Source organism: Theobroma cacao, chromosome 1 (assembly GCF_053813885.1).
Source record: "Theobroma cacao isolate CCN51 chromosome 1, ASM5381388v1, whole genome shotgun sequence".
NCBI lineage: Eukaryota > Viridiplantae > Streptophyta > Magnoliopsida > Malvales > Malvaceae > Theobroma > Theobroma cacao.
Genome location: NC_142639.1, coordinates 11,390,244 through 11,404,740, shown reverse-complemented (window position 1 = coordinate 11,404,740; position 14,497 = coordinate 11,390,244). Strand labels below are relative to the sequence as shown.

Below are 14,497 nucleotides of genomic sequence, written 5' to 3'. Positions count from 1 at the left end.
GGGTGCTAGGGCCGCAGGCAGCTTGAGCCTGAGATTCATCCCAAAATCTCGTCAATCACCGTTGAAAAAAGGATCAGAGGCTGAAATTCAAAGTTCGATTAAGTCTCTTTCAGTGGACGGGTTGTTGAGCAACGAACAGTAGCAGTGTTAACTCGGCTGCCCCTATGCATCCAACAACGAACAGCCACGTCGTTCTAAGTGGGGTCTACCGAAAAGCAGAAACATCTAATACCGTTTGATTGACAAACTCTACATCAGATTAGCGGTTGAGACGAAGATAATACGTACTCCTCGAAGATAAAACAAAGATTCTATTATTCCTTGCTCTGTTTTCTTTTGATCTTCAGGCTCAGTCTTTGTCTCCTGCTCTTCGTTTTCTCCCTTTTTGTCTTTCTTTTCAGTATCGATTTTCCTGGTATGTTATTTTTTCGCTTAGATTATCTTTTAGAAAATCATATGCTAATTATTTTCTAGAAATTTCAGATATATTAGTAAACTTTGTAATGTTTCTGTTTGATTGTCTGGAAAGTGTGGAAACGAAGAGGAATTTTGAAAAAAAAAAAGAAGGATCGTATGATATACTCTTAGTTTTCTTTTTCTTTTATATAATCTGAGAGCTGAGTAAATGTTAACGCTGTGATTTTTTCTGGTATGTAATGTTTTAGTAGTTGACTTTAAGGGGAAATGGAGAAGGGAAATATTTCAGCTCTGTTTAGTTGTTGCTTTTGTTAATTTGTTTGTGTCTTTCTTAAGGATTGCTAAAAAGTCAAAATAAAGAATAAAAAGAAAAATTAATTTTGATGAAAAAATTAGCATATAGTTAGGATGTAACAGCTTTTCAAGTATGTTGTTTCTTTTAAGGGAAAAATCATGGATTCGCTTATTGGCAGAAGTTCAATTTTTAATGTTTAATTCCTCAAAATGTTAGTAGTGCTTGCTTTTGTATGCAAACGCTGTTTTTACTTTTCGCTTTGAGGAGCAAAATGTAAGTAGCAAAAGTGACATTTAAATGCTGTTTTAGGTGAACCACTCAACCTAAATGCTTATGATTATTGATAGGTAAAGGTCATACAAATAGTTTCACTTTTGAGATTGAAAGCTTCACTAAGCACAATCTAACCTGCACCTTGGAATCAAAACATTTAAGAGATTCAAAACGAATCCTTAGATTCTAACTTACAAAAATTTTCTCAGCAGCGGAGAATAAGGTTTATCATGTTTCGTGGCGTCAGCTGGCTTTCGTGAGTTATATCCAAGTTAAAAATAGTTGAATTTTTGCTTTGCAGCAGCGTAGATGGGTACCAAATTCAATGCCATTCGGGTTACACTTCTCCTTGTGCTCCTTCTGTCTCCTGCAGTATTTTCTGTGCCAAATGAAGGAATGGTCAGAATTGGATTGATAAAGAAGAAACTTGATCAAATCAACAGGGTTGCTGGAGACATTGACTCTAAGGAAGGGAAACTGTCAAGGACTCCTTTAAGGAAGTATCATCTCCAAGGAAATCTTGGGGCTTCTGATGACTCTGAAATTGTTGCACTAAAGAACTACATGGATGCTCAGTATTTTGGAGAGATTGGAATCGGCACACCTTCACAGACTTTCACTGTGATATTTGACACAGGAAGTTCCAATCTTTGGGTGCCTTCTTCAAAGTGTTATTTCTCTGTAAGTTCCAAATCTTGTTCTTCTTTATTTATATATTTTTTGGGTGGGAGTGAGCCTTTCTTTCTATCTTAATTTACTGAATTTTATTGTGAGCCCTAAATCCTAAACCCTAACCCAAACAAGAGTGAAAATATCTTTAAAACCATTTAACCTCTATTTTGAGATGCAGAAGAGTACCAGATGGGAGATGTTGAAAATAAGAATATTTACGCTTTTGCATTTGGATGCAGGTTGCTTGTTATTTTCACTCCAAGTACAAGTCCAGTCAGTCTAGTACCTACCAAAAGAATGGTATGTTTATCTACATTGTTAGGCCTGCAAATGAGATTATTCAAGCAATATCTGCTTGAACTCATTTGTTTAAACTTTTATGAACTTGGAACTCTTATTGAGCTTAAACATTTGAGACTGAGTTTGGTTAGTTAAGAAAATCTCAAGTTGTTCTCAAATAATTTATTAAAATAGTATGAGCTGAAGATCATTTCTGAACTTTGAATTTTATTATGAGTTTGATCACATCTTATAACTGGTTTATAGCACACTCCAAGCTTGTATATGAGTTCAAACTTGAACGAGATAATCATAATTAAAGACCTAAAATCTCAGAAAGAATTTAAGAAGTTGCAATTAGATTTAGAAGATTTATGCAAATATTAAAATTAGCAAATATTATGAGTAAATGTAAGAAATATTATGGTGGACCAGTTAAAGCTGTTATAAAATTTGCTAACTTAGCTAAAGCTCTTCAACTTTGTTTTCTAAATCATAATCAGCTTTGTTCGCACACTGAATATAATACGCTGAGAACTTTTGTACCTAAGCTAAATTCATTAGTTGTAATTTTGATTTAACTCTTGTAAAATAAAATTACTAAGTATTTAAATCCAAGCGCGTTTTGAGCAAACTCATAAGCAATTTTTGTTCATCTGTAACCTTAAATATTGCATGTAATATTGATTTGTATGCACATTAATGAAAACTTCATGGTCATCTTCCCATGACTGGTGCGTGCCTGTTCTATATGAATAAAATAGACTTATGGCTAAAAGAAACCTGCAAGCTGAGTTCCAAGTATGAAAGCATGGAAATAGTTTTCAATCTGTCCTTAAGTCATTATTTAGGGCATCTGTTAGTGAATGAACTTTATGAAACATCAGAAACAGAGTTTTAAAATCAGCTATCCCTGAACCACCTAACATGTCTTGACTCTTACAATAGTCACTGTTTCATTTTTTATGCAGGGACATCTGCTGCGATCCAATATGGAACAGGAGCAATTTCAGGTTTTTTTAGCCAGGATTCTGTCAAAGTTGGTGATCTTGTTGTGAATAATCAGGTAGTCCGAGTGCTATATTCACTGTGGTGGTCTTTAATTTGGTACCCTTTTTAGAATTCCCTTTATTAATTCCACTAATGCCAGGATTTTATTGAGGCAACCAGAGAGCCTGGCATCACATTCTTGGCTGCCAAGTTTGATGGCATATTTGGCCTTGGATTTCAAGAGATCTCAGTTGGGGGTGCTGTGCCTGTCTGGTAAATCTTGTGTCTACACCTTCAACATACTAGGAAATAGGAATTACTTTCAGGATAACCACTTCAAATTGCTCATTGTTTGCAACTAACATTGTCTATGGTTGAAATTGGTTTTTCTGTTTCCTATAATTTTTTTTAAATCAATATATGTGCAATACTTGTAGGTACAATATGGTTAATCAAGGCCTTGTTAAGGAACCAGTTTTTTCATTTTGGTTGAACCGCAAAATTGAAGGTGAAGAAGGAGGAGAAATTGTGTTTGGCGGAATTGATTCTAATCATTATAAAGGAGAGCACACATATGTTCCGGTGACTCAAAAAGGCTACTGGCAGGTTGGAGATGCAATTGGTTATACAGCCGGTTTCTACAATGGTTGACATAACTTCACTTCTTTTCTGATTTGTTTGTCTGTTTTGCCTACTTGCAGTTTGATATGGGTGATGTTCTGGTTGGAGGTGCAACAACTGGTACCCACACATAACTTGTTTTAAATCTTTCTTATGTGGACAAATACATTAACCTCAATGGGTTTTGCGAATTTGTTGCCTATGGTATTGAGACATGAGCATACCCTTTTTCAGGATTCTGTTCCAGTGGTTGTGCAGCAATTGCTGATTCTGGAACATCTTTGCTGGCAGGCCCTACGGTAAAGGAAAATCACTTCTCAATTTTTCTAATCTTTTTCTTGTAATGGAGGAGAAATTCCAAATTAATCTGAGTGTATGAACTAGATATGATTTGACAACACTGCCTCTGGAAAAATAAATAGCTCATATATGATTTCTATGCATTGCTTGATCTCTTGAAGCTCTCTATTGTTTCCTTTCTAAAGCAGTTTTACAGTGATGCTGAAAGGCTTTGCCACAGCAATATGTGGGTACAGGATCCTCCTACCTGTATGATATAGAGTTGCCAATGGTTTTATTTTTGGTAAATTTGGCACATTTAGGTATTTTTCTAGAAATAGACAACCATTTTCCTCCACCCACCACTCCCCTCCCCTTACCCAAAAGAACAGAAAAAAAAAAAAAAAAGAATCTTATTTTATATTCAAAATGGGCCTATCTTAGCAAAAGCAACATGCAGGCTTTGAACTCCCTGCATTAGCCTTGTCCTTTCTCTCTTTTGATGAATTTATACAAATTTTGATACATCAGATGTTTGCTAGAAAGTGATCCAAAACTCATCAACTTATACCTGTCTTACCATGTAAACCTGTTATCTGTTTGAAATTCATCGTCTATTGCTTGGACATAGCTTTACCTTGCTATAATTTTGCTATCGTGTGGTGGTACAAAAGTAGCAGATTTTAATTGATATAATAATATCATTTCCACATTTGCAGACTATCATTACTCAGATTAATCATGCCATTGGGGCTTCTGGTGTTGTTAGCCAAGAATGCAAGGCAATAGTTTCACAATATGGGAAAATGATACTGGAATTGCTGGTGTCTGAGGTAAGTTGTGTCTCCTTTCTTTCGCTTTTTCAATTTTGTGCAGATCACACCCTTTTCTTGAAGAGAAATAAAACTTTTCCCCCCTGCTGTCTATCCTTTGCAACCAATGCAAAAACCTTTGAGATTGAGTTAATTAAACTGCTCAGAAATAAGATACATTCTATAGATCAATTTTATTCTTTTCACAGTTATTCACCTTGGAACTCCTTGCTAGTTACTGATAGCTGCTTTGATTATTGGTGTTTTACAGACACAACCACAAAAGATCTGCTCTCAAATTGGTTTCTGTACTTTTGATGGGACTCGAGGTGTCAGGTCAGATTTAACCTGCCTTCTTATTGCTACTACTGTTAAAATGTGGCACAACTACAAAGATATATCTTCTGACATCTAAAATTTAATCAATTAATATCTGTACAGCACACGAATTGAGAGTGTAGCAGATGAGATTGTGGGCAAATCATCTGATGGTGTCCATGATGCTATGTGTACTGCTTGTGAGATGGCTGTGGTCTGGATGCAAAATAAGCTCAGGAGAAATGAGACAGAAGAACAGATCTTGGATTATGTGAATGAGGTGAATTATCATTCTTATGCATCTTGGAAAATTGCCTTACTGTATGCTTATTCTTCTGTTGTAACTGCAGCTTTGTGAAAGACTGCCCAGTCCAAATGGAGAATCAGTAGTTGACTGTAGCAGTCTTTCTTCCATGCCCGGTGTTTCATTTACTATTGGTGGTAAAGTTTTTGACCTTGCACCTGAGGAGGTATAGTTCTTTCAAAAGTATTTTGGTTTCATAAGGTTAAGTTTTGGTTTTTCATGCAATTCATTGATCACATGCCAGTAGGACTGGAGCAATAATTTTGTTTTTGTCTTGCCTAGGGAGGCAGAGATGGCCATAAATATAAGTAAAATATAGGTCATCCAATCAATATAATTATATCTTTTTCCAGGCTCTAAAAGAAAATTTTGTTGAAGCTACTATATTGATGGTTTAAAACTGGAGTTTGTAAAGCTTGAAACTCTCCCATAACCTTAACACCTGAAAGAGTAGGAGGGGAAGTATAAATCTCTGCCTCCTGCAATCATTCCTCTTTTTTTTTTTTATTCATTATTGTATATGATTCAAAAAGTTGTCTTTGCCAGACGTATAACTGAGACTATCCAGCTATAAGTGGGTGGAAAGCTAATGATCTAACTGAAATTGGTTTCTAGTAAAGCAAAGAAATACAAGGTCCCAAAAAAACAGGGCTTCACACCACATAGATCTGATTGTTTAAAAACATGTAAAGAAAACGTAGTGCCAGAAAAGAAAACGTGTGCATGAACAACTGTAATTTGAGGGTGGAGACCTAAACCTTCTAAGGCAAGGAGAAACATGGGCTTTGGCTGAAGGAAGAAAGTTTCTTTGCTTAGAATCAGGAAAATTCGAAGAAACTAATAATCGTGCCTGTATTTTTGTTTTCTTTTCTCATTATTCTAATGTCTGCTTCGTCCTTTTCCTTTTCCTCCTCTCCTTGTTCATCTGTATCCTTGGTGGTCTTGTGCATCAGTATGTTCTTAAAGTGGGAGAGGGAGCTGTAGCACAATGCATTAGTGGATTTACCGCTTTGGATGTGCCCCCACCTCGTGGACCTCTCTGGTACTTTTTTTTTCTCCCATCATCATCCGTTATAAGCCATCTATGAAGGGGAAACCTGTAGATTGTTGGTCTTTTAGTCTTGCTTGCCAGTGACATGGAGAGAGTAAGATACGACATTTTCTTATGAAGCTCAAATTCTTAACGATTCTGCTTTGTTCTATACAGGATTTTGGGAGATGTTTTCATGGGTCGCTATCACACGGTATTCGACTATGGGAACATGACAGTTGGGTTTGCTGAAGCAGCTTAAATGCTTATATTCTACTATACATGCCTTATCTATCTGCAATGACAGTTTGTAATATAGGTACATTATGTTATCATTAAGATAGAACTTAACCCGAAGAAGACCTTGGCTTTGAACTTGTATTGTAAATAGAATGCTTCATGAATATCGGTTGGCTTGTAGACATTAAACTCATATTTTAATTAAATAGTTTAGCATTTCCTAATGTTATACCAAAATGTCAAGCCTTCAGGTGGTTTCGTGGCCCTTTGGGCATTTGCAAACAAAAACTGCAGCACCTCCGATTATCGGCTAACCCTCATGATCCTGCATGGCAAAGATATCTCAATAATTAAAACGTGGAATTGATTCTTAGTTTTAGTTAAGAGGAAATTGTAAAAAATAACTTTCCTAGTAAGGTCATTTCAAAAATGATCGTTAATATAATTTTAACTGTTTTTAGATAATTTTTTGTACGGTTTGATAAGAATACCTTTTAAGTCAATTAACCCAAATGACGGCGCGTCTCGGTTTCTTTCTTTCTACTGTCTCGTCATTTCTTCAATTAAAAATTTTAAAATTAAATATTGATTTAACTATCCCTCCGTCTAACTCTCCAACAGCATCGCGGTATATATCTCGCTGTCTAGCTCTCCAACGACATCATGGTATATATCTCGCCGTTTAGCTCTCCAACGCCATCGAGGTTTATATCAGTAGCCAACTTTCTCACGATCCCAAAGTGCAGAGATGATATCAAGATATTTGTTATGAGTTCTTGGGTTTATTTAGGTTCATAGAATTTAAGAGTTTTTTAGGGTTATTCATACTTGTATAGTAGCAATAATATTATATTTTGGTTGATCTACCAAGCAATCGGACTATGATGCTTAAATTTCGAGAAAAAAAAAGAGAAGAGAAAGCTTCTCCCTTGAGCTTTTCTTTAAGCTCTTTTTTTTTGAAAATTTTGTTCTTTAAAAAAAACTGCTTTTTATTAAGAATTTCTCGAAAAATGATATTTGGCCTGGCTTTTGTTTTTAAGAGATAGATAAAATGAAAAGATGAAACGCCAGGGCGAACAGGTACTGAATAACCAATTCATCACCAAGAGTCATCATTCATGCCTATAAATAAAGGGAACCATTAACCATTTGAATCAAATTCAATTATCTAAAACAATCTTAGATAATTGTAATTGTAAAATGGCGTCCAAAAATCCAAGCGTGCAGAATGGGGAAAGGGCATCCTTCAAGGAGGAGGAAATGCCCCTGAGGGAGCAGTTGGAGATATTCCAGCAAGAAGTGCACGCCCTCATCGACAAGCTGATGGCCAGGACTTTTGAGCTGGAGGCTGACATCCTGGCCAACGAAAAGATTCTCGACGAGATATATGAAATAGTAGATAAACTTAGGAAGAAATGAACTACGGTTCATTTTTTTTTTATATCATCTCCTTTCTCTTCTTCTATTTCGAAGAATCTAATTATTAACAAAATTTTAAGAATTTTTCATTGAGCAGATATTTTCTTATGTTTTTTCTTATTTTCTTCGTTTAAGTTATATTATGCTGAATAACTGTGTAAGTGGATGTTAGGCATTGCGTGACCTATTATTAGGTATTGAGAGACTAGGTTATACGCACTACGTAAAATGTGCAATGCATATCTTCTGTTGAGACATTGCTTAGTGGTTTGTATGTATATGGTGACGTGTTGTTATGTTATTGCATGACGTTGGGGTAGTACGTGGATGGTTATGTTGGCATAACGAGACTGGCAGTGCATGACTAACTTGTGCAATTTATCTCTTGTTTTGAGGCTTTTGGTCACTAGTTTTTAGGTATTGCGTGACTAGTTTTTATATATTGCGTGACTTGTTGATATGTGTTGCATGACATTGGGCCATTACGTGAATGGTTATGTTGGCATAATGTGAGTGGATATTACACATTGAGTGACTTATTCTTAGGTATTGCGAGATTGGTGCTGCATGATTTCTACAATTCACCTCTTGCTTTGAGGCTTTTGTTCACTACTTTTTACGGTTTGCATGACTGATTTTTATGTATTGCGTGACATTGAGCTAGTACGTGACTGGTCCAATGTCATTGAGTGACTTATTCTTAGGTATAGCGAGACTGGCAATGTGTGATTGACTTGTGCAATTTATATCTTATTTTGAGGGTTTTGGTCACTAGTTTTTATGGATTGCGTGACTGATTTTTATATATTCCGTGACCTGTTGTTATGTATTACGTGACATTAGGCCATTACATGACCGGTGATGTTGGCATAAGGTGAGTGGATATTACGTATTGAGTGACTTATTATTAGGTATTGCGAGATTGGCGCTGCATGACTTATGCAATTCATAACTTGCTTTGACGCTTTTGTTCACTACTTTTTATGCATTGCATGAATGTGTATTAGACATTGCGACACTTATTTTCTGTTAAATTTCAATGGCCGGCCAAATGTGATTTAAGCATTGCGTAGGTGGTTTTTATGCATTGAGGGGTAATTTTTTATAAATTGATTGATTCTGACACTTATTTTCTATTAAATTTCAAAGACCTGCCAAATGTGAAGCTTATGATTACATACGGTGGTCATTGGGTTGATGACAGTTACAAAGGTGGTGAGACACAAGTGAGGGGTGTTGGGAGTGATTTGTCATTTTCGGGCCTACTGAAGCTGGTTGAAGAGGTTGTTGAGTTCAATTCACATAATAATGAAATTGAGCTACATGTATTGCCGAGTCATGAGGCAGGGCTTTCGTGCGCAGTTATCAGGGATGATGAAGATGTAGCAAGTATTCTGTGAGATGAGAAGGCAGTTGTTGTGTTTGTGACAGTTAAAGCACAAAATGCAAACGATATTCCACATGAACATGGTATCCAACATAGTAATCACCTACAACAGAATTTTAATTATTCTGACATACCACACCATGCATTTCCTAACAAACAACCATGGCAATCACGTTTGATGTATCCTCATGAGTTTGAGCAGCACGACACACACATGAGGTGACTGCAAATGATGTGTGCACAATTTTGATCGGAATGTGGATCGAATGAAATACTTGGTACTTTGCAACAAATGCAATGATTGGTCGAAAATGCAGTGGGTCCATCGTCATTCGTAAAGGACACTGTGATGGTTGTGAGTGATTACGAAGCATCTGATCAGATTGAAGATGATGTTGAAGAGGGTGACACGACGAATTGGAATGATGAGTTGCATGATGACTATGAAGATGATTACGTTGGCAGACATGATGACTGTTCATAGGACAACAAGGTTGAGCACACCGACATTCCTGATTCCAATCATGCAAATGGCAGTACAGGTTATACCACAACTGTTGTGTTAGAAGAAGTTGAGTTAGACGACCATGCCACAACTGTTGAATTAGAAGATGTTGAGGGTGCCGACCCTATTTATGACAACGCCATCGCACTTGAGAACGACATTCGTTCGCTTGATGACAGTGATCAAGAGAAAGTAAATATAGGGGTATGTCGTTAATGGATTATTCCCAGGGTAGATACGATATCCTTCCAAATAGTTGCGAGTGAGGAATCTGAATCAATTAATGACCACTTATATCGAGGAAAAGTGTTTCCATCGAAGGTCAAATTGAAACGAGCTTTGAGCATGTTGGCACTAAAAGAGCATTTTGAGGTTAGAGTTAAAAAGTCATGTCATGCTCGTTTTGAGGTTGGTTGTAAGGAAAAGGTATGCAAGTTTGCTTTGCGTGCAATGAAGTTGCCTGAGGGAGAATATTGGCAAGTTCGGACGTTCTAGAAGGTACACACGTGTACTGTTGATGGTTTGCAATGTGGGTATCGAACTACGAGTGCGAGGTTAATTGGTGAGCTTATCTCCACCAAGGTGTAAGGAAATTATGTAACCCTATTGAGACCAAAGGAAATAATGAAATAGATGAATCGCAAATGGGGATTGCAATGCCTATATGGTAAGGCTTGGCAAGCGAAGGAGTATGCAAAGAGTATTGTGTTCGGTCCCTCGGAAGAGTCATTCGAACTTATCCCTTAGTATTTTCATATGTTGGAACGTGAAAATCTCGGTACTGTCACAACTGTCACTACGGATGGGGAACAACGATTCAAATATTGTTTCTGGGTGTTCGGATCATGTATCCGGGGTTCAGTACTGTAATGCAGCCTGTAGTTGCTATCAATGCAACACATCTGAAAGGCAGATTTAAAGGTATTCTGTTTGTTACAGTATGCAAAAATGCGAATGAGCATATATATCCCGTTGCATTTGGCATTGGCCATGTGGAAGACGAAGAGTCTTGGTTGTGGTTTCTAAACCAATTGCGTCGTGTGATTGGATGTCCTAAAAATACAGTGTTCATTTCTGATCAACATCTCGGCATTAAAAATGCAGTTGAGAAAGTGTACAAGGATGCTCATAACGGTCTATGCAATTACCACTTAGGGAACAATGTTAAAAACAGGTTCAAGTGCGAAGATTTTGTCGCGATTTTCTCCTTGGCCGCCAACTGCTATAGGGTCACCAATTTTAACAAACATATGAATAAGTTGAAACATCTTTGCAAATCTGCTTATGACAGCCTTATGAGATTAGGCCCTGAGAGATGGGCACGTGCTCGGTCACTAGTAAGGCGATACAAGCTAATGACATCCAACATTAGGGAGTGTATTAACTCTTGCCTGAGGCATGCAAGAAAATTGACAATAACGGTCTTGATCGAGTGCATCAAAGGCATGTTTCAATGTTGGTTTCATGATCGGTACAATGAGGCATCGAATTTGACCACGCCCCTCAACCCTTGGGCTACCGATATGTTGAACACATGGTTCAATGAATCATGTCACTTTTCCATACAACCAATCGATCAGGTGGAGTTTCAAGTTATAAACGGACTAAGGATACAGTGGTCAACCTTTCGACCAAGACGTGTTCATACGGTGAGTTCAAGACTGATCTATTCCCATGCACGCATGCCATGGTAGCAATAAGGTATGAGTTTTCATGTTTCGTTATTTTGTGCATGATGAATTGAATTTTTACATTGTTTGACAACAGTGATTTCATTGCCTTGGCAGTAAGTGTAAATGTACAGCCATTGAATTCTGCTTGGACTATTACAAGACTCGGTCTTTGGTGGAGGGATATGCGATTCCCATTCGCTTGATTGAGCATCCTAGTGAGTGGGACATCACCCATGACGTTCAACAAGTTATTGTTTTGCCGCCAACTAGGGGAGGTCAAGTCGGAAGACCTAAGAGGAAAAGGATTTCATTAGCTGGGGAAGGTAGTCGATGACGTAGATGTTCACAATGCAAAAGCTATGGTCATAATAGACAAAACTGCCAGAATCCGTTTGCTGGTCCATCGACAAACGGGGAAACATCATCTACTCAGCCGATGGCTCGACGACGATGATGAGCCAAGGCATGTGCAATTTGTAGACAACTTGGGCACACATGAAACCGCTGTCCAATACGGACTACAAACTCTGATAACGTTATAGGTGTCGTACTTGAAGTTAATGGCCCTTCAAACGTTAGTAGTTAGGGATTGTTTTGAATTGGCCATTGACATTTGCATTGAATAATACTATTTAAACTTGAGTTTGACAGAGTCTAGAGATGATACTTTGACTTCTAAAAATAGCAAACAATAAGATATAGAGTATATGGCTCTTCAGATGATATTGTGGGTGAAGCAAATGCGTTGTACTTATTCATAATTTCTTTATCTTTGTAAACAATTAAATTGAAGCACAAAATATTTAATAATATTTGCACTGATTAATTTTTGCCTCCTGCTTCATTTTTTCTCGCAAAAAAATATGTATAATGATAGCATTGTTTGTTTATACAGCTAGAGTCGAAGGGTTTATGGTTTTTAGTCAAGAAGCGGAGTAAACCCTATTCATGCAATTCCATAATAATGACTGAGAACTAGTCACAATTTGAATTTAGCCACAGAATGCCCATCGACTAAGCACGCAAAGCCTTATGGAATGTGTGACTAGTTGATAACGTATTGTGTGACATATGCATCTATTTGCATATGCATACTAATGAACTCTGGAATGTAAATTGTGTAATCTTTCTACATAATATATGAATGAAAAATAAACAAAGTTACATAGTGGATTCAACAATTGTAAAGCCAATAGCTTCGTTACTGTTTTGGTTTAAGCCAACTAAACCATCACATGAAGGGCATAAGATACACAAATGACAATCATTCAAGCGAAACAAACTCAAATAAAAGCATGCCAAGCAGCAATAGTTCAATGTACCCAATACATCAAAAAACATTAGAGTCATTCCATACAAATATCTTTAAATACATGCACAATCTTATGCAGAGATAGACATCGTATTGAACATTTCAAACACTGAGTAATAGAGAATACAGTGAGAACTCATGATGGTGGTGGAAATTGAGAGCGAAATAGATCCTTCAAGTGTTTTTGGAGCTGAACATCTCATGATTCTGCGCCTCCAACAATTCCATTCGGGCATTCAACTTAGAGTCCATTGTTTTCATAAATGAGAGGAGTCTAGTGAAAGCTTGCTCAACATCAAATGTGGTGGAAATATGTGCACTAGATCGAGCAATAGACGGGCCCGTAGGATACGCATTCGGTTGACCTTCATTCCCATCGTCATCAAATTGAAGGTTCTCGACTGCCCCCTTCCTAACCCAAGTGTTGTTTTGAAGTCAAAACCTAGCTGTTTAATACTATGCTCATCGATATGATCGAACAAAGCATGGTTTTTGGGCGGATCACAACGGGTGTCAACTTTGAAGTAGTCTATGATCTCACTGATCACCATGCCATAAAGTAGCCTTTTAATGCCACCTTGAATGGTCCGGATAATGTCATCCATGATGAATTTAGCTAGGTCACTACGGCAGTTTAATTCGATGTTATGTAAGAACCAAAGCCCTCTGTGGTGACATTCAAGTACTTCGAGCGGTGAGGACGGATAGTGTGAGCGATGATGAGGTGCAAGACTTGATCAAAGATACTTAGCCTTGTCCAATTAGCACTGCCACTCTCATTTGGTGGAGGGTAGATAAACGCCGACCCAAGGTTCCCATAACCACTAACACAATGGAGCTTTTCTTAGAGGGAAGTAAGGTGAAGGACTCGTTCTATTAGCTCATGCGTAACAAGGATTCGTGGTCCCATGACGTGGGTGACAAACGAATCGTCATGGTTCATTACCTGAGCTGTTTCCAACTCAGCATATTTTTGTGTTACATTAAAGTAAAAAATTCGAATTAAATTCTCATAGTATTTCCTATTCAATTGTAAATAATGTGTCCACCTTAGATTTTCAAAGTTCGAAAGGTATGGGAAATCAATATACTTTAAATAATCAAAGTCAATTATACGTCCGAACATTACCTTGCGATCAGCGAAATTGGCATTGAATTTCTCAACGTGCGATCGATGGGTGAAATTTTACAAAAAAGAACTCAATACCAAGGCTGACCATGTTTTCGCACCAACAGAGTCATCTTCACCACTATTGTGAGTCACCTTTGGGTGTTTAGTTCTAGGACTCATTTTCCAAAATTAGAAAATTTTGGAAGGAGAGGAGGCTTCGAGACAAAACGAATCGACAGAGATGTCAAAGAGGATGACCCTAAATGATTTAATCGACCCAATCAAAATTTATGAATTTTATACACATTTAAAGAATTTAAATTTTATTTAAAATTTGTTATTTTTATTTTAATGTGATAATTATTACTTAAGCGTTTTAATATTGAAAACTAAGATTTTATTTTAAAATCTATAATTTTATTCAACTTATACCTTTTTTATTAAAGTCATATTGAAACCGGTATTGTTTTCTCTCCTGGTATCCTTAATACCCTAGACCCTAACCCATAATAACTCTAAAATCTCTTAAACCTTTCTCTAGTTGTAAGTTCAACCATTAA

General features: G+C 37.0%; 1 protein-coding gene across 1 annotated transcript; it reads left to right on the top strand.

Annotated features, from left to right (window-relative positions):
* Positions 1 to 272: 272 nt before the first annotated feature.
* Positions 273 to 6,767, top strand: LOC18612296 (aspartic proteinase A1-like). Its single transcript, XM_007049023.3, has 14 exons — positions 273 to 415; positions 1,287 to 1,666; positions 1,897 to 1,957; positions 2,908 to 3,002; positions 3,087 to 3,199; positions 3,364 to 3,532; positions 3,628 to 3,667; positions 3,782 to 3,846; positions 4,546 to 4,659; positions 4,910 to 4,974; positions 5,080 to 5,236; positions 5,307 to 5,426; positions 6,214 to 6,302; positions 6,468 to 6,767. Exons 2-14 carry the CDS (start codon positions 1,295 to 1,297, stop codon positions 6,550 to 6,552), a joined length of 1,545 nt encoding a protein of 514 aa, XP_007049085.2. The 5' UTR covers positions 273 to 415; positions 1,287 to 1,294; the 3' UTR covers positions 6,553 to 6,767.
* Positions 6,768 to 14,497: the final 7,730 nt, after the last annotated feature.

Coding starts and splice junctions, on each gene's coding strand:
- LOC18612296 (XM_007049023.3), top strand. CDS start 1,295: ATGGGTACCAAATTCAATGCCATTCGGGTTACACTTCTCCTTGTGCTC. Junction 3,003..3,086: donor ATCTTGTTGTGAATAATCAG/GTAGTCCGAGTG, acceptor CACTAATGCCAG/GATTTTATTGAGGCAACCAG. Junction 4,975..5,079: donor GATGGGACTCGAGGTGTCAG/GTCAGATTTAAC, acceptor ATATCTGTACAG/CACACGAATTGAGAGTGTAG.